Source organism: Capricornis sumatraensis, chromosome 2 (genome assembly GCF_032405125.1).
Source record: "Capricornis sumatraensis isolate serow.1 chromosome 2, serow.2, whole genome shotgun sequence".
NCBI lineage: Eukaryota > Metazoa > Chordata > Mammalia > Artiodactyla > Bovidae > Capricornis > Capricornis sumatraensis.
In genome coordinates this window covers 25,129,648-25,151,810 of record NC_091070.1, presented here as the reverse complement: position 1 = coordinate 25,151,810, position 22,163 = coordinate 25,129,648, and the positions used below count along the sequence as shown (strand labels likewise).

At 39.3% G+C, this 22,163-nt stretch overlaps 1 protein-coding gene across 2 annotated transcripts in view; it reads left to right on the top strand.

The window, feature by feature from the left end:
• FUT8 (fucosyltransferase 8) overlaps positions 1–21,513 on the top strand; it is a 318,971-nt gene extending 297,458 nt beyond the window's left edge. Inside the window, exons 10-12 of one of the 2 annotated variants that reach the window (XM_068964112.1) lie at positions 1,993–2,169; positions 10,454–10,604; positions 20,599–21,513. In XM_068964112.1, coding sequence (XP_068820213.1) covers positions 1,993–2,169; positions 10,454–10,604; positions 20,599–20,916 — 646 coding nt within the window. In that variant the 3' untranslated portion in view covers positions 20,917–21,513. Of the gene's footprint in view, positions 1–1,992; positions 2,170–10,453; positions 10,605–17,024; positions 17,071–20,598 lie in introns of those variants that run through there. The other variant, XM_068964113.1, reaches the window with a different exon arrangement.
• Positions 21,514–22,163: the final 650 nt, after the last annotated feature.

The window sequence follows — 22,163 nt, the reverse complement described above, 5'->3', positions numbered from 1 at the left end:
AAAGGTGTGATACAATAGGTGCTCATATGCTAGTATTCACACCTGGACTATCATCTGGAATGCAAAGGAAAGAATAGCCGTGAAGATGACAGAGTAACTGCAGTGAAACTGAAGCCTCACTCCAGATTCATAATAAATGGGAGCCTCATAGGCTGCCGTCTGTGGTCGCACAGAGTCGGACACAACTGAAGCAACTTAGCAGCAGCAGCAGGCTTGACTTACTGTGAAAGTGTTAGTCGCTCAGTCATGTCTGACTCTTTGTGACCTCATGGACTATAGCCCACCAGGCTCCTCTGTCCATGGAATTCTCCAGGCACGAATACTGGAGTGGGTTGCCATTCTCTTCTCCAGGGGATCTTCCCAACCCAGGGATCAAACCTGGGTCTCCTGCACAGCAGGCAGATCCTTTACCATCTGAGCTACCAGGGAAGCCCCAGGCTTGACTTAAGACTTGCTCATATATTATGACCTAAAAGGAAACAAATCTATCTTGTTCTTTTCTTTTTATGAGCAGTGGTTTAGTAACTTGGGAAGAGAGGGGTTATAGAAAGGGCAAATGTAAGGAGTGTTTTAACATATGAAAACCAACTATGATTACTATTATTCTTAATTTCATTAAAATACTGTTGAAAGTTGAGGCCTTAGTGCAAGACAGTGTAACTTTTGTGTCCCCAGTTCTACAATTTCACAGTTTTTGAGCTTTTCTTAAATAGGACAGATGAAATTAGTCTCTGCTTGTATCTGGTAGGGTAAAACAGCAGAGAATGGAAATTCATTATACCTACAACAAAAAAAGTTTGGAATGGTTCTACAAACTTAAAATAGTAAGAACTCTTAAAAGGTTTGCCTTGCCTTGATTGCGCTATAGAGACTATCCTTGCAGGTCTGTGTTTTCCTTAGCTTTAAACTCTACAAGCTGCTGTTACAGTGATGATATAGGATAAAATGAAGAAAAAGAAAACTTGGCATCAAGACATTACAAATGATATATTTAATGTTCTATAATAATAACTGTGAGTCTTGACATACTTTATTGTCAAAAATATTAAAAAATTATTTCTAGTTTTTTGGTTGGTATTTGCTGCCTTGTATACAGTCTAACCCTAGAATCTCCCATACTTCTGATTTGCCAATTACTTTCTCTTTAAAGCATTTTTCAAAGACTTATTTTCTAATCCCCCTTGTATTAATATGCAAATATATTTAGAATACATGTGTTTGAATTTTTTAATATTGGTTTTATTTTTTCTAATGTTGAAAATGAAAGAAAACTTGGTTTAAATGTACATAAATGGGGAAACCAGAATTGAAAAAGACACATATACCCATATTCACTGCAGCACTATTTACAATAGCTAGGACATGGAAGCAACCTAGATGTCCATCCACAGAATAAAGTTGTGGTGTATATACACAGTGAAATATTACTCAGCTATAAAAAGGAACACATTTGAGTCAGTTCTTATGAGGTGGATGAACCTAGAGCCTACTATACATAGTGAAATGAGTCAGGCAAATACTGTATATTAACACATATATATGGAATCTAGAAAGATGGTACTGACGATCCTACATGCAGGGCAGCGAAGGAGACACAGATATACAGAACAGACTTTTGGACTCATTGGAAGGAGAGGGTGGGATGATTTGAAAGAAAGCATTGAAACATATTCATTACCAGGTATAAAACATAGCCAGGGCAAGTTTGATGTATGATGCAGGGCACCCAAAGCCAGTGCTCTGTGACAACCTGGAGGGATAGGGTGGGAAGGGATGTGAGAGAAGGGCCGATTTATGTTGATGTATGGTAAAAAACCATCACACTATTGTAAAGTAGCTATCTTCCAATTAAAATATATAAATTTTTTTAAAAAGAAAAGGAAATGTCCATAATGCCACCATGAATAGAGGTATAAAGCTGAATACCCTAAAAGTACTCTCTGGATTGGAGCATTTTCAGCGGAATCTGACTTTATCTCTCTGTCCTTACAGAGTCCATGTTAGACGCACAGACAAAGTGGGAACAGAAGCAGCCTTCCATCCCATTGAGGAATACATGGTGCATGTTGAAGAACATTTTCAGCTTCTTGCTCGCAGAATGAAAGTGGATAAAAAAAGAGTTTATTTGGCCACAGATGACCCTTCTTTATTAAAGGAGGCAAAAACAAAGTAAGTTAGATGAACTATGATTCTACAGTGGATCATCTCTTTTCAGTCAGAATGAATCCTTAATTCCCACGACTGGTGATTCTTGTTACATTGAATTTTATTACTGATTATTGGGGGTTTTAAATTCAAACAGCTGTGTGCTCGTGCAACTGTTATTATGATCAAAGCATATTTGTGGTGCCAGCAAGGTGTAGACTTCATTGTGAAACCCCCTTCTCTCAACTTGTAGGCAGCAGTCATCTCATAATATACTCACACGACCTTTGTGTGCTTGGAAGGCAGAGGGGCAAGCTTTCTGGTGTCTCTTGTAAGGACGCCCATTCCATCATAAGGGCCCCACGCTAAGGATTTCCCAAAGGCCCCATTTCCAAATATTATCACATTGGGAGTTAGGGCTTACACATATGAATTCTGAGGGGACACAAACATTCAGTCCGTAACACTAATCAATTCACAAGACTGTTAAAAATGAAACACACAACGTACTTGTCCTTTTGCTCTTACAGTCTTCACTAAGAATTGAAGGCAACTGAAACCATGTGTAAGATACAAGTTTTCACCTTGTAAAAACTTCTGGAATTTGGAGATTCTATTTTTTAAAAAGAGAATCAAAGGAGGAGTTTTGTTGGTGAAAGAATAAGGACTGCCAGCTCGTACTGAGCAACACCATTGATACTGAGCCCACCCGCCTGTATTTCAGGCACTGTGCTAGGTGCTGGGGAGGGCATGACACGCAAGACACTCTCTGCTCCCAAGGAATTCCTACTCTTGTAGGGGAACGGACAGTATGAGTAGCGCTTTTGTTGTTGTTCAGTCACTGAGTCGTGTCCGACTCTTTGTGACCCTGTGGACTGCAGCACGCCAGGCTTCCCTGCCCTTCACTGTCTCCCAGAGTTTGCTCAGATTCATGTCCATTGAGTTGGTGATGCCATCCAGCTGTCTCATCCTCTGTCATCCCCTTCTCCTCCTACCCTCAATGTTTCCTAGCATGAGGGTCTTTTCCAGTGAGTTGGCTTTGTATCAGGTGGCCAAAGTATTGGAGCTTCAGCTTTAGCATCAGTCTTTCCAATGAATAATCAAGGTTGATTTCCTTTAGGGTTGACTGGTTTGGTTTCCTTGCAGTTCAGTAATACCATCTACTCCAGAATCATCCCTGAACCCTTGACTAAGTGTTCCTCCCCTAAGTGCATTTATCTTAATATTTAGCACTTGCTTATTTCTGGTTCCCTCACATTATAAGCACTTTGAAACTATACCTAGTTTTAGTAAGTGTTCAGTAAGTACTGAGTTATGTTCATTTCAGCCCAGTCAGTTTGAAAACATTTTATTAGCAGTTAGTCATTTGACCTATTTGACTTTTAATTAATTTGTTTCTCAATCCTTTTTATGTCACAAAGAAAAACAAATGTTGGGGAGAAAAACAAATCTGGAATGAATACTATAATGCAAGCATTTATCCAAATCACTGGATAATCCTTTAAACCCTATTTCTACCTCATAAGAATGTAAATTAACCTGATATAAATTGCTTTTTCTTTAAGGCTCCCTCTATGGATTATACACACAGACACACACTCTTTCTCTCTCACACACATATATACACATACAAGCCAAAAGGCCGAGAAATTCATCAGCCAAACAGAAGCCAAGTTATATATTATACTTATAATTCTTGTATAAGAGTTAGGGATTAAATGAAGATTTGGACACAAAACATAAGAAATAAATTCCACAGATACTATTCCAGTTTGATATGCAGACCTATTAGAAACAAAGTAGAAATAGTTCATCTTAGTCCTTCATTTTAAAACACCTGACTGAATGTGTAGCTTAGTTGAAAAAAATCTTAAAATATTACTTTATTTACTCTTTTACTTGTTCTTGAATGCATCATAAATTTTCCCCTTGATTAACAAAATAGTTCATGCTCATTAGAAAATATGGAGTTGGTGAGTATACAAACAAGGAAAAGAGTTTACTCATGATCTCATTACTCAGTGGTAACAACTACTTAAATGTCACCATATTTCCTTCAGATATTTGTATAGTTTTACATTTTAAAAGTTGATCATATTCTATATAATTTGAACTTTTCTTTTTCTTAATACAGCAATAGATCCCTTTTCACAGTTTCCTTAAAAAAAAAAGCCATTGTCTCCTTTTTTTTTCAGTGATTAAATATCCAGTAAATGGAAATACCATTGCTTGCTTGACCATTCTCCTAATATTTGACAGGTTATTTCCAGTGCAGTGAGGTGTGCCTAAAATTATCCATATTATTTCCTTAATCTGGATTTCTGGGCTTGAAAGTATTTAGATAAAAGAAAATGAACATGTTACAGCTGTGATCCATAGCACAGCATGATATTCTTACACCAAGCAATCCTTATAGTACAGTTGGCAGTAGATACTACTACCGTTGGCAGTCAAAGAAATAAGAACTGTCAAAATTGTCTGTCCAATATTGTACTCTGGATAATGGAGATTGAGGGTAGGAGTGGAACAGGAGGAAAAAACAAGCCATTAAAAATCTCTCAGATTAAATATTTACATATTTATTTTGCTCTTTATGAAAAATGCGGGATGAGCTCTTCCTAAAATTAAGTTTATTTAAATAAATAGAAGCAAGGGAAATCTGTTAAAAAGGTTTTCTAAAGCATTTGGTTGCCATATCCAATGAAGAATCAGCCACAGTGGTAAATGTCTTCACCATTTTATCTAACTACATACAATTTGCTAGACACAGTTACAGGGCATTCAGTTCAGTTCAGTTCAGTCGCTCAGTCATCTGTGACTGTTTGCACCCCATGGACTGCAGCATGCCAGGCTTCCCTGTCCATCACCAACTCCCAGAGCTTGCTCAAACACTCGGCTCATGTCCATCGAGTCGGTGATGCCATCCAACCATCTCATCCTCTGTTGTCCCCTTCTCCTCCTTCCCAGCATCAAGGCCTTTTCCAAAGAGTCAGTTCTTTGCATCAGATGGCCAAAGTATTGGAGTTTCAGCTTCAGCATCAGTCATTCCAATGCATATTCAGTACTGATTTCCTTTAGGATGGACTGGTTGGATCTCCTTGCAGTCCAAGGGACTCTCAAGAGTCTTCTCCAACACCACAGTTCAAAAGCATCAGTTCTTTGGCACTCAGCTTTCTTTATAGTCCAACTCTCACATCCATATATGACTACTGGAATAACCATAGCTTTGACTAGATGGACCTTTGTCAGCAAAGTAAAGTCTATACTTTTTAATATGGTGTCTGAGTTTGTCATAGCTTTTCTTCCAAGGAGTAAGCATCTTTTAATTTCATGGCTGCAGTCACTATCTTCAGTGATTCTGGAGCCCAAGAAAATAAAATCGGTCACTGTTTTCATTGTTTCCCCATCTGTTTGCCATGAAGTGATGGGACTGGATGCCATGATCTTCATTTTTCTGAATGTGGAGTTTTAAGCCAGCTTTTTCACTCTCCTCTTCCACTCGCATCAAGAGGCTTTTTAGTTCCTCTTCACTTTGTGCCATAAGGGTGGTGTCATCTGGATATCTGAGGTTATTGATATTTCTCCTGGCAGTCTTGATTCCAGCTTGTGCCTTCATCTAGCCTTGCATTTCTTACATTAGGAATACACAAAGAAACCAAAAATAATATGTGGCTTCTCCTCTCAGGAGTATCTGTCTAACTGATAGGCAGTATACATGTCACCCTTAATCACAGTGTCATCATATATCAGTACTTGTCCTGAAGGAGGTGTATACTAGGTAGTGAAGTCAAGAAGAGTCTTTCCCTCAGTCTGAAGAAAGACTTCGCAAAAGAAAATTTGATACGATTTTTAATTTCAAGTTAGTTCTTTGTGTGTGATATAAAAAATAAATTTTTATGACATGAAAGAAGAAAAGATACTCTTTTAAATCATTGCCAATCTCTGCAACCTTACAGTGGAAGACCTCTTCTGCTGCATACTTGTGGGCATAAGACAAGAAAGAAGCATGTTTGTGTGGAGTTTTCCATGCTCATTGTTGAAAGTACAGAATCTCCTTCCTTCATTATTTCCATTGTTTCTGTTTTTTTTTTCAGCACTCAGTATCCTTCCCCAAGCTCTTTTGCATATAGAGATAAGGCCTGAGGAACTTAGGTGCCCTTTTGGTTTGGTGCCAGGAAGAGGCCTTTAAGTTCGGAAGGGCATAATGTTAGTGTTACTTCTCAGTAAAAGGATCACTCTGTTCCACTCAGTACCCATAGCATGCTGACAGAGTTAGTCTTTACTCTAGGATACCACCTGTACTGGTGTGTTGTAACAGTTTCCCTCCTCCTTCACCCTCCAGCCTTGTCATATTTATTTGTTTCTGTTTTAGCCCCTTGCCTGGATATATGCATCTTCACAGGAATCACATTAAAAGTCTCTTTGGTTGTTTTCTTTATAGAACAAATGTGACATTTCCTTCATCTCCCTGATTCAGAGCTGGGAGGGCAAAATGTCAAAAATAATGAGGCCAAATGGATCTGATCACTGAATACCAGTCTGAAACAGTGCTCAGAGACTTTTTCTTCACAATCATTATTAGAGGCAGTAAGAGAAAGCTCCTTGGAGGCTGTGGAATGAAGAGAAATCTGAAGCAGCTGTTAGGGAATTAGGAAAACGTCCCAGTCATAGGTAGCACTCACTTGTTCGTGTGTTTATCCACATGACTTTATGTGGAGTTCTAGATGCTGTGATGCAAAGGAAAATAAGGCATAGTTCTAACCTTTGGGAAATCCTGTGTGGAAAAAGCCACGTAAACTGACGCTTGCTGTCTCGGGACTTATGAATAGAAACTCCTGTTAGTTCAACAAATACTTACTGATTTTCTGTTACATTCTAGATTCACTTTTAGGTGCTAGAATAACAGAGTAAACAGAGCAGAAGAAATGCTTCTCTTTACAGTTTACATTCTAATTAGGGATGATGGAGGTGGGAATGAATGCAGACAGTAAACCGTTGTTATTTAGTTGCTAAGTCATGTCTGACTCTTCTGTGACCCCAAGGACTGTAGCCTGCCAGCCTCCCCTGTCCATGGGATTCTCCAAGCAAAAATACTGGAGTGGGTTGCCATTTCCTTCTCCAAGGGATCTTCCTAACCCAGGGATTGAACCCAGATCTCCTGCTTAGCAGGCAGGTTCGTTACCACTGAGCCACCAGGGAAGCCCAAAATAAACAGTAAATTAATATTATGCCCAGTGATAAGAGCCATGGAGAAAAATTAAGCAAGTAGAAGGATTAAGGTTTGCCAAACTCCTCACTAAGAGCTACATTTGAGCAGAGAGACAAGGAGGAAATAAGAGATAAAACCAAGTGGATGTCTGAGGAAAGAATGTTTGACAGTCACAGCTAGTGATTAGCTAAATTTATTGAGCATTTACTGTATACCAGGTACTCTTCTAAGCTGTTTACAGTACTTAATTTATTAAAAAAATATATAAAGTAAGTACAGTGATTATCCCTTTTGCATGTAACTTCCCAAAGTTTACAACTTAACTCTGATCTATCACATGTACTGAGAAAATTTATTCACTCTATACTGAAATATAATTAAACCTCTGATTCAGAGTAGAATCATTTGAACATATGGTAGATTTTTTAAAGACATCCTGTTTCAGTATTTTTAACACATATCCTCTCAGGACTACTACAGTATTAGTTGGTGGATATCTACATGGAATTTACTAACATAAATTTATTAGAATGGTTCCTTTATCACCATTATTTGTTAAGATGGTGCTAATAGGGATTAGGGCTTCACCAGTGACTCGGCGGTAAAGAATCCACATGCAATTCCCAAGACACGGAATTGATCCCTGGGTTGGGAAGATCCCTTGGAGGAGGAAATGGCTATCCACTCCAGTATTCTTGCCTGGGAAATCCATGGACAGAGGAACCTGGCGGACTACAGTCCCTGGGGTTGCAAAGAGTCAGACATGACTGAAGCAACTGAGCATGCATGCATGCCAGACCTACATATGGAAGTTAAAGGAGACAAGTCTGAAGTATCACAAATTCTAAACTAAAAATTTTAATGAGATTTAATGATGATATTTATATTCTAAAAGAAAAGCTCAGTGACCAAATTTGAAAGCAGGTTGGAGCCTCCTAGAGAGGCAGAAGGCAACTGGGACTCCCCCTGATGATACAGACCCTGGCCACAGGTAGTGGGAAGCTCATTCTACCACAGAGCCCCTGGTGCTAGCAAGCTCCATTTTCGAGTCCTCCTTCTAGCCTATTAGCACTGGGGGCTTATGTGCCCACTAGGTGATTGCCTCCAGTACTGGGATCCCCAGGCCCCAAAGCCAGCGGTGCTGGGACCTAGCACTTCCCACCAACAAGACCAGACCAGCCTTAGGACCTGCCTGCACACCTGCAGTCGGGAACACCAGAACCCAGCCCCATCCAGCGGTGGGCTGGCACCAGCCCTAAGATTCCCCAGACCATGTAGCCAGCTGTGTCAGGACCCAGACCCACCCACCAGCCGCTAGCAGCCCCCACATAAGGCAGGACATGACAGCCAGCCAAGCTGAAAGCTAGCCCTCCCTCCCAGCCTGCCCACAGTGGTTGGCCCCACCACAACAGAAGTGCCCCCTCAGCCCACATACAACCTCTGTTGACCAGAGGAGAGTATGTAGCTGGACCCCATAGGACATCTCCTACATAAGCTACTTCTCCAAGAACAGAAAACATAACTGGCCTGTCTAATATATAGAAATAAACACAGAGAATTAAGCAAAAATGAGGCGACAAATAATGTGTTTCAAACAAAAGAACAAACCCCAAAAGAACTAAGCAAAGCGTAGATGAGCAATCTATCCACACCAACACCACAGAAATCAAAGGATCAAAAGAGATTACTGCAAACAGCTCTATGTGAATAAATGGACAACCTAGAAGAAATGGATAAATTCCTAGAAATTTATGGTTTTCCAAGACTACATTAGGAAGAAATAGAAAATATGAACAAATCAATTACCAGTAATGGAACTAAATCAAGATTAATCAAAAAGCTTCCAACAAACAAAAGTCCAGGACAAGATGGCCCCATGGGTGAACTTTATGAAATATTTAAAGAAGAATTAATGCCTGTACTTCCAAAAAATTGAAGAAAGAAGACTTCTGAATTCATTCTGCAAAGCAAAGGTCACCCTGATTCAAAAGCCAGACGAAGATGCCACAAAAATGGAAACATACAGACAAATATTGATAAGATACAAAAATCATTAACAGAATGTTAGCAAGCTGAATCCAACAATACATTAAAAGGATCATACACCATGATCATGTGGTTACAAGGATAGTCAATATTTGCAAATCCGTCAGTGCAACACACCACATTAACGAAACAAAGGATAAAAATCATACGATCATCTCAATAGGTACAGAAAAAGCATTTGACAAAATTCTACATTTATTTATAATAAAACTCTAAGTAGATGTAGAAGAAATGTACCTCAGCATAACAAAGGCTGTAATATATGACAGTCCCACAGCTAGCATAATATTCAGCAGTGAAAAGCTGAAAGTTTTTCCTCTAAGATCAGGAAGAAGACAAAGATGGCCATTCTCACCACTTAAATTCAACGTAGTGTTGAATGTCCTAGCCACAGCAATTGAAAGTTGTTAAGACATTATATCCCTAGAGTTTTCATCACAAGGAAAAGTTTTTCTTTTTCCTTTTTAAAAGATGTTGTCTCTTTAGGAGGTGAGGGATAGTGACTGAACTCATTGTGGTAACCATTTCGTGATGTGCGTAAGTCAGTTCATTGTGCCTTACACTTACATGATACTGTATGTCAATTATATATCAATAAAACTGGAAGAAAAAGACAATGTATAAATTACACTTTTAAAAAGATGAAAAGGATAGTTTAAGGATAAAAGTGGGAGAGGAATGCATAAAATGAAAATGTGTCAATGTGAAAAAAAATGAAAGCAGGCTGAAAAAGCTCTTCAAGGTCACTCATTACAAAGAAAGAGCTTTCTATTTGCAATTTATTTCATGAACTGAAAGGGACATTCTGATGCATATGTGTACTTTATATGACATGCCAATAACTTTTAACATACAGGACACCCCAGAATGGTTTCTTCCCCATCAGTGGATTCAAAGATGTTTTGTCAGCTACTCTATTGAGTGCCAGAGTTAAAGCTCTCCTTACTGTTGGAAAGAGAGGCACACCTGTGTAAAGGAGGTCCACCTCCTGTTGATAGGATACTACTTCCTGATAGAATTCTATGATTTCAGTGATTTTGTTTCTTTTTCCAGGTACCCCAATTATGAATTTATTAGTGATAACTCTATCTCTTGGTCAGCTGGACTACACAATCGATACACAGAAAATTCACTTCGAGGTGTGATCCTGGATATACACTTTCTCTCCCAGGCAGACTTCCTGGTGTGTACGTTTTCATCCCAGGTAAGCATTTTTAAATGGTCAATACTCTGTGGTTATATTAGGTCAGGAAGTTCTTGGATCTTTTTTAAAAATGTTAGTTATCATGATTCAAGTGCAATGTTTTAATATTGGGAAATGATCTCTTTTATGAAAAGATGAAAAGATTCCAGAAAGCATAGCTTTTTTATTACATTGAACATTTAGTTGTTTCCAAGCAGTTGTTGAATACATCTCTAATGAAGCCAGCTACTGGGGTTGTTGTAAAGTATATTTGGCTTATTCACAGCATTTAACAGAAACAGCAAGTAAGTTTACTTAATACTTTCTGATTTTGCATACAATCAATATGTAACCAGAATCCATCCATTTCTACACGTCAGTGCACTGATACTGAGAGACTTAAATGCTCAGCATTTTGCCTTACTTCATTGCTTTGTAGAAAATAAGAAAGAGGAAATGTAATTCCTCTCAAGTCCTTTTACATTTCTGCTACTGCTAAGTTGCTAAGTCACGTCAGTCATGTCCGACTGTATGCGACCCCGTAGATGGCAGCCCACCAGGCTCCCCCATCCCTGGAATTCTCCAGGCAAGAACACTGGAGCAGGTTGCCATTTCCTTATCCAATGCATGAAAGTGAAAAGTGAAAGTGAAGTCACTCAGTCGCATCCAACTCTTTGCGACCCCACGGACTGCAGCCTACCAGGCTCCTCCATCCATGGGAGTTTCCAGGCAAGAGTACTGGAGTGGGTCACCCATGCCTTCTCCTTCTCCATTACATTTCTGCCTAGCAAGAAATAGTACAATATATTTAAGCAATACCATATTATAAGCATTCTTTAACTATTACAGAAAAATTATATGTCATTGGTTTGGTGTATGTTTTTATGAGTGTCCAATCAGCCTTATTTGCCCAGTGGAATATCAACATAGAAATATTTGTTGTGGATTTTATTCAGCTCTCTTATTTATGTGCATATTATTGGTTAGTTTATTCAACAAGCTATTAAATGGTTCTTTGTGCTCAGATCTATGCTGGGGTAGAGGGAATTTCATGGGATTGAAGATACAGATCTTAGCCTAGTCAAGAATCTAGTGAGCAAAATATTCACATGAAATAACTAGAGAATAATTACCAAGAAATATAAACCATGTAAGATAAATATATGCCTAAAAGCTTGAAGAAGCAGAGAAAAGAAAATGTGAAAAGGAAAGTCACATCATTTACATGGGAATATACTGCAGAGAGTATAAAGAAAATAGGAAGTTTATTGTATGACAATGCACTTTATCACAATGGCGTGGTGTTATGATTGTTGGAAAGATACTTACCCTAACAAAGGCTGTATACATTCCTTCAGTGTGGAATAAGACTACAATTAAGACCCAAAGACAGCTACCCAGAACAGGAGTCACAAAGCAGCAGTCCTCATCAGAAGGGAAACGTGAAGGCATCTATAGCTAATTCTCCCTTAGTGGGGTTAGGATCCTATCGTTGAGATGGTCCCTTTTCTATTCTTATGGAAGGTGGGGGGAGGAGTTGTAACTACCTGCTGCTGCTGCTGCTGCTGCTGCTGCTAAGTCGCTTCAGTCGTGTCCGACTCTGTGCGACCCCATAGACGGGGCCCCACTGTCTCTGGAATTCTCCAGGCAAGAACATTGGAGTGGGTTGCCATTTCCTTCTCCAGTGCATGAAAGTGAAAAGTGAAAGTGAAGTCGCTCAGTCGTGCCCAACTCTTAGCGACCCTATGGACTGCAGCCTACCAGGCTCCTCTGTCCATGGGATTTTCCAGGCAAGAGTACTGGAGTGGGGTGCCTTTGCCTTCTCCGTGTAACTACCTAGTCCCTCTCAACTGCTTTTGATAATCTGGCTGTGTGCCTGTGTGATCAACAGGTGCAAATAACACATTTTCGAATGGTTGTTGTTAGAGCAATTGAATCAAGAATTTCCAAATGCACCACCTCTTCCTTCAGTTCACTTCAGTTCAGTTCAGTCACTCAGTCTGACTCTTTGCGACCCCATGAATCACAGCACGCCAGGCCTCCCTGTCCATCACCAACTCCCGGAGTTCACTCAGACTCACATCCATCGAGTCAGTGATGCCATCCAGCCATCTCATCCTCTGTCATCCCCTTCTCCCAGCATCAGAGTCTTTTCCTGCCCCCAATCCCTCCCAGCATCAGAATCTTTTCCAGTGAGTCAACTCTTCGCATGAGGTGGCCAAAGTACTGGAGTTTCAGCTTAAGCATCATTCCCTCCAAAGAACACGCAGGGCTGATCTCCTTTAGAATGGGCAGGTTGGATCTCCTTGCAGTCCAAGGGACTCTCCAAGAGTCTTCTCCAGCACCACAGTTCAAAAGCATCAATTCTTCGGCACTTGGCTTTCTTCACAGTCCAACTCTTGCATCCATACATGACCACTGGAAAAACCATAGCCTTGACTAGACGGACCTTTGTTGGCAAAGTAATATGTCTCTGCTTTTCAATATGCTATCTAGGTTAGTCATAACTTTAGGCATAAATTTTAGGCCTAAAGTCTGTTCCTTCAGTCCAGGGTTTCTCAGCCTGGCACCATTGACTTTGGGGGCTGGATAAGTTGTTGTGGGCCATTGTATTGTGCATTATTGCATGGTTAGCAGCATCTGTGGCCAGTAGACCCTCATCTGAAGTTCTAACAGTCAACAGTGTTGCCAGACCGTTGCCAAATGTCCCAGGTTGGGGAAGTGAGAGGGCAAAACCACTGCTCTAATTATAAAGCTCTAAAATTAAACAAAGGGCTTTCCAGGTGGCTCAGTGGTAAAAGAATCCACCTGACGACACAGGAGACACCAGTTCAATACCTGGATCGGAAAGACCGCCCCCTCCCCCCACCAGAAGGAAGAAATGGTAACCTTCTTCAGTATTTTTGCTTAGATAAACCCATGGACAGAGGAGTTGATCTTTGCCTAGATAATCCCATGGGGTTGCAAAGAGTCGAACACACTGAGTGACTGTACACATACACACACACTCAAATATAAGCATGTCTAAACATTGGCAGATCTTACATGTAGGTAGACAGTGAGACTTAGAAGTGCTCTGTGTTTTCCATCCTTTCTTCCAGCTCTCCTTAATTAGGCTGTTAAGCTCATTCTGGAAAGAAAAAAAGAAATTTTTTTTTTCCTTTTCAGTTATGTGCTATAGAATTTTTGATCCTTGTAGCCTCACAACACTTTTGACCCAAAAGTCAGGAGCTCTGTCACTTCATGATAATGGAAACCTGTCCAGATTTGAAGAACATACTGTTCATTCTTCTTTGTTCTATTTTATGCATAATATTAACCTCAGTGTGTTCTTCAGACCTCAGATCCAGAAAGACAGTTTATATGAAGAAAGAGTGCTGAGAGGTCTGATTGTATCCAAAGGAATAAGATTCGTGATTATATATTATATTGTTCGTTAAAACTCTTGGCAAGTCAAAGTTCATCCAAAAGAACTCTCCTAATTTGAACCAATATTTTGTGTCCCAAAATAGATTTGAATATCTCAGACATTTTATGTTAGGGTTCAGAATAAAAGTTTAATAGTAAAAATACCTTATATTTATATAATGAGTAGCAGTTTGCTAAATGTGATCACCTCCTTTCTTGATGACTAATGGCTCTAGCATTTGATATGGTGGAATAATTCCACACTTGGTGATAAATCTTTGAGCTTACTTGCACTTCAGTATTTTTTGAAAATATTTTTAGTATAAAGGCATTTGATACAGTTTAATATTTTTATGGTGTGAGTGAAGTTGGTTGCTGGCTCACAGTTTCCTTGCCATAAATCAAAATTGGGATTGTTTTGAAAAATGCCCCCAAAATGTCTCAACAACAGCAGCAGTGGAGTTGGAGAAAAACTCACTGATGGCATAAGTGTCAAGCTTTTAACTTCACAAGGCAGGGAATAAGAATGAGGCATTGTAGGTTCTGGGGTCACACTACCTGGGTTTTAAATCCATCTTTGACCACTTAGTGACTGCAGCATTTGAACAAATTACTTAGACTATCACTGGCTTTTTTTTCCCCTCCCTATAAAAATAGTAATAATAATACCTACTGCATAAAGTTTTAGTGAGGAATTAAAGAGTTATTATAGGTAAAAAGCACTGAGAATAGTACTGAGCAATATATTAAATGCAGTGTTAGCTGCTGTTATTTATATGGGACTTCCCTGGTGGCTCAGACGGTAAAGCGTCTGTCTAGCACTGTGGGAGACCTGGGTTTGATCCCTGGTTCGGGAAGATTCCCTGGAGAAGGAAATGGCAACCCACTCCAGTACTCTTGCCTAGAAAATCCCATGGATGGAGGAGCCTGGTGCAGGCTGCTGTCCATGGGGTCACAAAGAGTTGGACACGACTGAGCGATTTCACTCACTTCACTCACTCCCTCACATTATTTATGTAGGAATAGGACTGTCTTTGCCTGTTAGACTCTACAGTGTTTATGTGAGCAGCTCTTTTTCACATGGCCCCATTTCAGACTATTTGTTTTCCCCTTTGGGAAGGAACATGAAACCTGCTATTCAAGGACACTGCTGCCTCTACTTATGGTCACAGGTCATGTGTAGGGTCCACATAGCCACTGTGTGCATTGATGCATGTAACAGTTCTTCATAAAGAAGAACAAACAGGAACATTCAGCATATTAATTGCTATGCCAAGGCACCATCTTAAATTTCTTTAGCTTATTGAAGGACAGCATCACCATATAATGAATTTTAAAAAACAAAAACTCTTCATTCTCAAAGGGTGAGTGATAAGTAACAGTATTTGCTGTCGCAAATGTAGGTGAACTTATGTATAGTTTTAACTTTAGGAAAATTAATCTGCAGGCTTTCTTATATATGCCACAGGCATGCTAGAAAGTGGGAAGGGGGACAAGAAAATAAAACAATGAGAACCAAATCTCAGCCCAGAATAAAACATGGACAACCAACTTTCAAATTTTCCTTGATGATAATATCACTTCAAGAAATGGTGAGAAGGAATAAAAGTTTAGACTCTTCTTCATAATGCTTTGGCAATCCTACAGTTTCAGTCATGTAAACTTTCTGTCTCCTGTATACTTCTACCCTTTGAGAGCGTTTATCCTATATAACAAGTGAGAGTTTATCTGTTGACTGTGTGCTGTTGTAGAAAATCCTGGAAGAATAAAAGGCATTGTTGGAGGGAAATTGCAAGGCCTGGTTGATGTTTAAGAAACTATAGGCAGAAATGTCATGGCTCCTTAATCAGGATTCTTTATAAGGTTTTGGATCCATTCTTCTCAGCCTGAGGGCTTCTAAACATCCTTGGTTTTATATCCACAAATAAGGTCTGGGAATTCTCTCTCCTTAAGTGAAAAGTTTTTAAAAGCCAAGAATATGACTGTGCTCTCTAATTTTGTTTCTGTTGTTCCTCTTAGTTTTCTGAATTCCTTCATCAAAGCTTTTTCTCAAAGTCAGGTTTGTCCTAAAAGCTTCATAAATTGAAGAAAACAAGCTATAGGATTTAGTCTGAAATTTAGAGGCAGTATTTTTCAAGAACATCAACTAAGTTTTGACAGCTATGCAGTGAGTCATATTCCAGACTATTCTACCATATACTCTAACCTTGTTCTGTGTTACTGGAAGTTGTGTATGCCCTAAGCATCTACTGTGTCATTTATTTTCATATTTAATGAAACCATCTTAAATCTGAAGCAAAGAAATTACATTTGGAGAAATAAGAGCAGTTGACAGCTCACTCTGGGCAAAATATCAGAAGGGTTTTGTTTTTTTTTAATACTGCCTATCAAGTTTTACAATCAGGTTTTATCACTTGAAATCTCATTTACAAAAATGGTTATAGATGTCCATTTTAAAGACTATAGGTAATTGCTGTTTTTTAAGGAGCAGTCAATATTTGTTCAGGAGTTTCTCAGTCATTAAAATCACCATAGGACACATTTTTTTCCCCTTGCGACACTTCCTGTGTGGCACTTAATGCGACATTCTTGTGGCATTTTCTGATGTTTCATTCCAAATCACACACAACACAACTTGCTTTGCCCAGAAGGAGAAGCCAGACACTGATTGATTTTATTTCCAGACAGACAGCTCTCGATAGGGATCTCCATGGAGGTGTGGTTATGAAATAGCAGTGGATACTGTCCTCTCAGTGAAGAGCAAAATAGAGCAGTTTACAGTAAAAACGCACAGATACCCCAGCCTCACACAGAGAGACACGAGCCCACTTCCAACTTTTCACACTTGAGAGATCTTTCTGGCCCTGTCTATTTTGACAAAAAAACAATATCCCATCTGCTCTCAGAAAGCTTTGGAGGTTCATGCAAAGCTCAGCTGGTTGTTAGGGACAAAATTCAGACTTTCCTTGGACTTTCCTTCCTTTTTAAATTTTTTTCTTAATACAGTCATATCTGTGTTTCATCCTTTGGCAGGATTTTTGCTCTTACTCATAACTGTGTGCTTAGTAGTGTTCTAAAAACAGTACAGTGACACGTCAACAGTGAGTGAAATAAGGCATACTACATATGGCCATCCACTGCTTTGCAAACCATAGAGACGACTCCTCGCAATCATGCTACCTGTCAAGTATCAAAGATGAGTATTGACATCAGCTGGAAGGCATCATTTACCTGCTGTGTGATTTGGATTTGTAAAGCCCAGAGAGGACGCCTGCTGCTGCTGCTGCTAAGTCGCTTCAGTCGTGTCCGACTCGGTGCAACCCCATAGATGGCAGCCGACCAGGCTCCGCTGTCCCTGGGATTCTCCAGGCAAGAACACTGGAGTGGGTTGCCATTTCCTTCTCGCAAGAGGATGCCTAGAGTGATTAAATGCAAACATTGACACTATAGTCAGCTTTCCAACTCTTTACAGTAAATTGCCCCCTGGTTAACATAGAGAAAAAATTTAATTGCTCAGAATGTGCTATATGGATCTTAAGGATTAATATCACCAGTGGACTTGCATCTCAGCTGCTGGACTAATATTGTACATGGAGCTGTATTCATTCAGAAGGTATTTATCAAATGGCTGCTTTGAGGCAGGCACTATTCTAGGTTCTTACCCTAACACTCTAAGGCAGTTGAGTGTGTGGTTTAGAGACAGAGTCCTAATTACATTTCTGCCATTTCAGTCAGTTCAGTTCAGTCTCTGAGTCATGTCCAACTCTTTGCGACCCCATGGATTGCAGCATGCCAGGCCTCCTGGTCCATCACCAACTCCCGGAGCTTCCTCAAACTCATGTCCGTTGAGTCGGTGATGCCATCCAACCATCTCATTCTTTGTTGTCCCCCCTTCTCCTCCCACCTTCAATCTTCCCCAGCATCAGGGTCTTTTCCAATGAGTCAGTACTTCACATCAGGTGGCCAAAGTATTCTGCCATTTACTAACCCCTTTATTCATTTTGTTTAATTTTTGGAGATTTTTGGAAATATTAATATAGTTTCTTCAGCTATAAAATATAAATAATAATAGTAACCAAGTCATAGGGTTGTTGTGAGAGTTAAATGAGTTGAGAAAAAGTGTGTGTACAAGCCCAGCTATTAGAACAGTGGTCAGTAGGCTCACCTGCTCCCATTATTGCTGTTATTATAAGAAGGAGCCTTTTATTGGCCCACTGTTCACAATTTCTTTGGCATAAGAAGGTATGTTTGTTATCCATCAGGTTAATACATCAACAACTATTGATTGTTGTTGTTGTTGTTCGGACACTAAGTCAGGACTGCAACTCTGTGGACTGCATTATGCCAGGCTCCTCTGTCCTCCACTATCTCCTGGAGTTTGCTCAAATTCATGTTCATTAAGTTAATGATGCTGTCTGACCATCTCATTCCTCTGCCACCCACTTCTCCTTTTGCCTTCAATCTTTCCCACCATCAGGGTCTTTTCCAGTGAGGTGGCTCTCTGCATCAGGTGGCCAAAGTATCAGAGCAACTATTGCTAGCCAAACATAAACTGATCATTAGGAATACCCTCAAAAGAAAGCACATTCCTAAGGGTGTGGGACTGAAGGCAGTGCTGTTTTTATGAGAATGAGAAGTTAATTAGTGAAAGGGGAAGACACATTAGGGTCCATTGCCATGATGGACATTGTAGTCATCCCAAGGCAGTACAAGGTCTAGCATCCCTGACTAGGGATAATTGAAAACGGGGTGGAGGGGCCCTGAAAATACAATATAGGTTTTCCCAAGGCCTGCCTTGGCCTTACGCTATCCAAAATGTGAGCATGGAGAGTAGGATCTGCAAGAAAAAATATGCTTAGCAGTTAACAAGTATACACATTCTGCCTAGGTTCAAAACCTGAACATGCCACTTAATAATAGTAGAACTCTGGCCATTTTCCTTAACTGATCTTTGACATCCATAAAACAAACATGATAGAATATTATGGGACTCCTGACAATTAAATTAGACCTTGGAAGCAATGTCCGACAGGAAAAACTAAGTAAAACTCAGTAAACATTAACCTCTGTCATTGTTATTGTACTTTGCTATTATTGGAGCTACTTTGTTTTAATTATTTAGATTCTTTCCAAAGTCTTCACTTGATTTTGCGAACCCTGTATGGGCCTCTGACTAAATATGAAGTCCAAGTTCAAAATCTTTTTTAGCCTCATTTTATTATAGTTTCAGTATTCTACCAGTGATGTCAATTATACTGTGACATTCCCAATATAATACTTCGTTGACAAAGTAGCAGATTTGAAAGCAAACTTATTCTCTTGGTTCTAGGTCTAGTTGAAATCCTAGCACTAGAATTAGTCTCTATCTGCAAAGTTAAAAATACTGTCTAAACTTAGTTTTATTTGCAAATTATATATGGCATTTAAGAAGTGCCCCTCCAGTTCCTGAAATTCAGATTTTTTTTAAAGACTTAAGTTGATTATTAACCTAATCAGATTCTATTTACTCATAACACTTAAGAATTCAGTTTTGATATTGTGAATGCCAAAGTTTTTAAGAACTACTGGGTACCTTAAATTGCTCCACTGAGAAGATTAAGAGTTATTATTAGCATCATTTTAAATATGTGCAAAAGTATTGATATAGGGACAATAAAACTTCATTAACTGAGATAACTACAACTGGAGATGTAGAAAAATTTGACCTCAGTTGAGTCCTGTGTTCATAGTACATAATGGAAGAATTTTCTAAGCAAAATGATAGTATTCTCTTTTGTTTTCACTTATTCTTAAAAAAGTTTCTGAAACCCATTTACTATATAATGAATATATTTATTAGTTGTTTAGAATGTTATACCTCCATTAAGATAGTTTACCTTTTTAGCAAGTCTGAAGCTCAAGGACTGAGGAATTTCAGCTGCCATCCAGTGAGAATGTTAGGTGTTCTTTGGACAGAGGGATCTTTTAAGTAGCCTTAAATGCATCAGGTAGATGCGCCTTCCCCAAGGGCTAGTTCATCTTGTTTCAATCTAGACTGCTGCTATCTACACATCACACACAAAACTCTTCAGAGCAGAAGTGGCAGATATGTTTTAGCTCATTTGGCAATAGTTGATTGTCAGTAATTACATGAGTTTCTGTTGAGAAGAGTTCTGAGACCAGATCTAAATTAGCAGAAAAGAATATGTGATTTATTAACACTGAATGAAAGGAAGGGAGCAGCAGCATTTGTGTAAAGTATTTATAATCCTGAACCTTAAAGCTCACCAAGGGCACAGACTATGTTATTTTTGCCCAGCACTCTGTGGCTCTTAATAAGTGTTTATTCTCAAAATACTTTGCGCAATATATACATATACTTTTTTTCTCTGCAAGATCCTAATTGTAATTATCTTTTATGTTTAAAAAAAAGATACAGGCAAAAAAATGAAGAATGACTGTACCATCATCTGAGAGCAAAGGGACTGAAAACCTGGGACTGGAATCTACCACTCGTTCTCTCAGCCCCGGTCCTGGCTTAGTCCTCGTCTCTTTGGCAAGGGCTCTCAGATTGCTACGAAGGCGATCGTACATGTACTAACAGATTTTTTTTTCATGCTTTCCCAAGGTCTGTCGAGTTGCTTATGAGATCATGCAGACACTGCATCCCGATGCCTCTGCAAACTTCCATTCTTTGGATGACATCTACTATTTTGGAGGCCAAAATGCCCACAACCAGATTGCCATTTATCCTCACGAACCTCGAACAGCAGATGAAATCCCCATGGAACCTGGAGATATCATTGGTGTGGCTGGAAATCATTGGGATGGCTATTCTAAAGGTGTCAACAGAAAACTGGGAAGGACGGGCCTGTATCCCTCCTACAAAGTTCGAGAGAAGATAGAAACGGTCAAGTACCCCACATACCCTGAGGCTGAGAAATAAAGCTTAGATGGACCAGAAAGACCACCAAACTCAGTTCAAACCATTTGAGCCAAACAGTAGATGAAGAAGGCCCCAACCTAACAGCCCGTGGTTAAAACGAGTCAACATCTTCAGCATCAGGAGCAGCTGGGATCTGCCAGATGCTTCATTGGTGGAATTGCTCTTTAACAAGGGCTACAGTGCCCTTAAACCCATGCACAGTCCAATAATGTACTCATGTATAACATGCAAACAGATTGTTTTCTACGTTACCCCTTCTTTCAAGACTATGTCCCCATGAAACAAACACTGCCACATTGTGTAATTTAAGTGACACAGACATTTTGTGCAAGACTTCAAACATGGTGCCTATGCCTGAGAGACCTATGTGACCAAATGAGATGACTTGAATAGTTCCCTCTTGTGGGGAGCTTGATCCTTAGCCAGTGGTGGTATTGTAACCACTGAATTCACTCCAGTCAACAGATTCAGAATGAGAATGGATGTTTTTGTCTGGAATTTTTTTTTTTTTTAAGTAATTGCACCGGTTCATCCACCTCATCATTAATAAGTGAAGGATACAACAGGAAATAAAATATTCACACTCCATTAGGAACTTTTGTAAAACAATGCCATGAACAGATTCTTTAGTACTCAATGTTTCTGGACATTCTCTTTGATAACAAAAAATAAATTTTAAAAAGAGGAATTTTGTGGAGTTTCTAGAATTTTATATCAGATGATGATGTAGCCAGCATTATAATGGAAAATGATGATAAAAAGAGGAGTTTTACAGTTTTTCTGCTTTACTTTTTTATTTTTATGTTTTGGATTGAATGGCTTAGCTCAGAGAGTCATTGGTCCATTTGAACACTGAACACTGAGTTTAGTTGGTGCACATTATAGAGTTGCTCAGAACACTCTTTGGAAGTTTTTATTTTATTATTAATATTTTGGACATTGTTTATTTGTTTTAATTAATCAAATAATCATACTCCTTGCTGTCCAAAGAACTATTCCCTCTATTTCTGAACTAATAATTTCAGGCTTGTTCTTTCTTATTGGAGCTATTGTCACTTTTTGTGAGTTGAGTCCTGTTATTTCAGCCAAGAAATGATTTTGTGCCCTTTACTATCATGTCCTGCTTTTGAGAGTACCAGGAATCTGTGGTGTTGGGAAGCTGGCTCTGTTTCTGAAATGCGTGTCCAACAGTATATAGAGTTTGGTGAACAAAGTAGAGGGGAACCAGTATGAGACCAAAATGAACT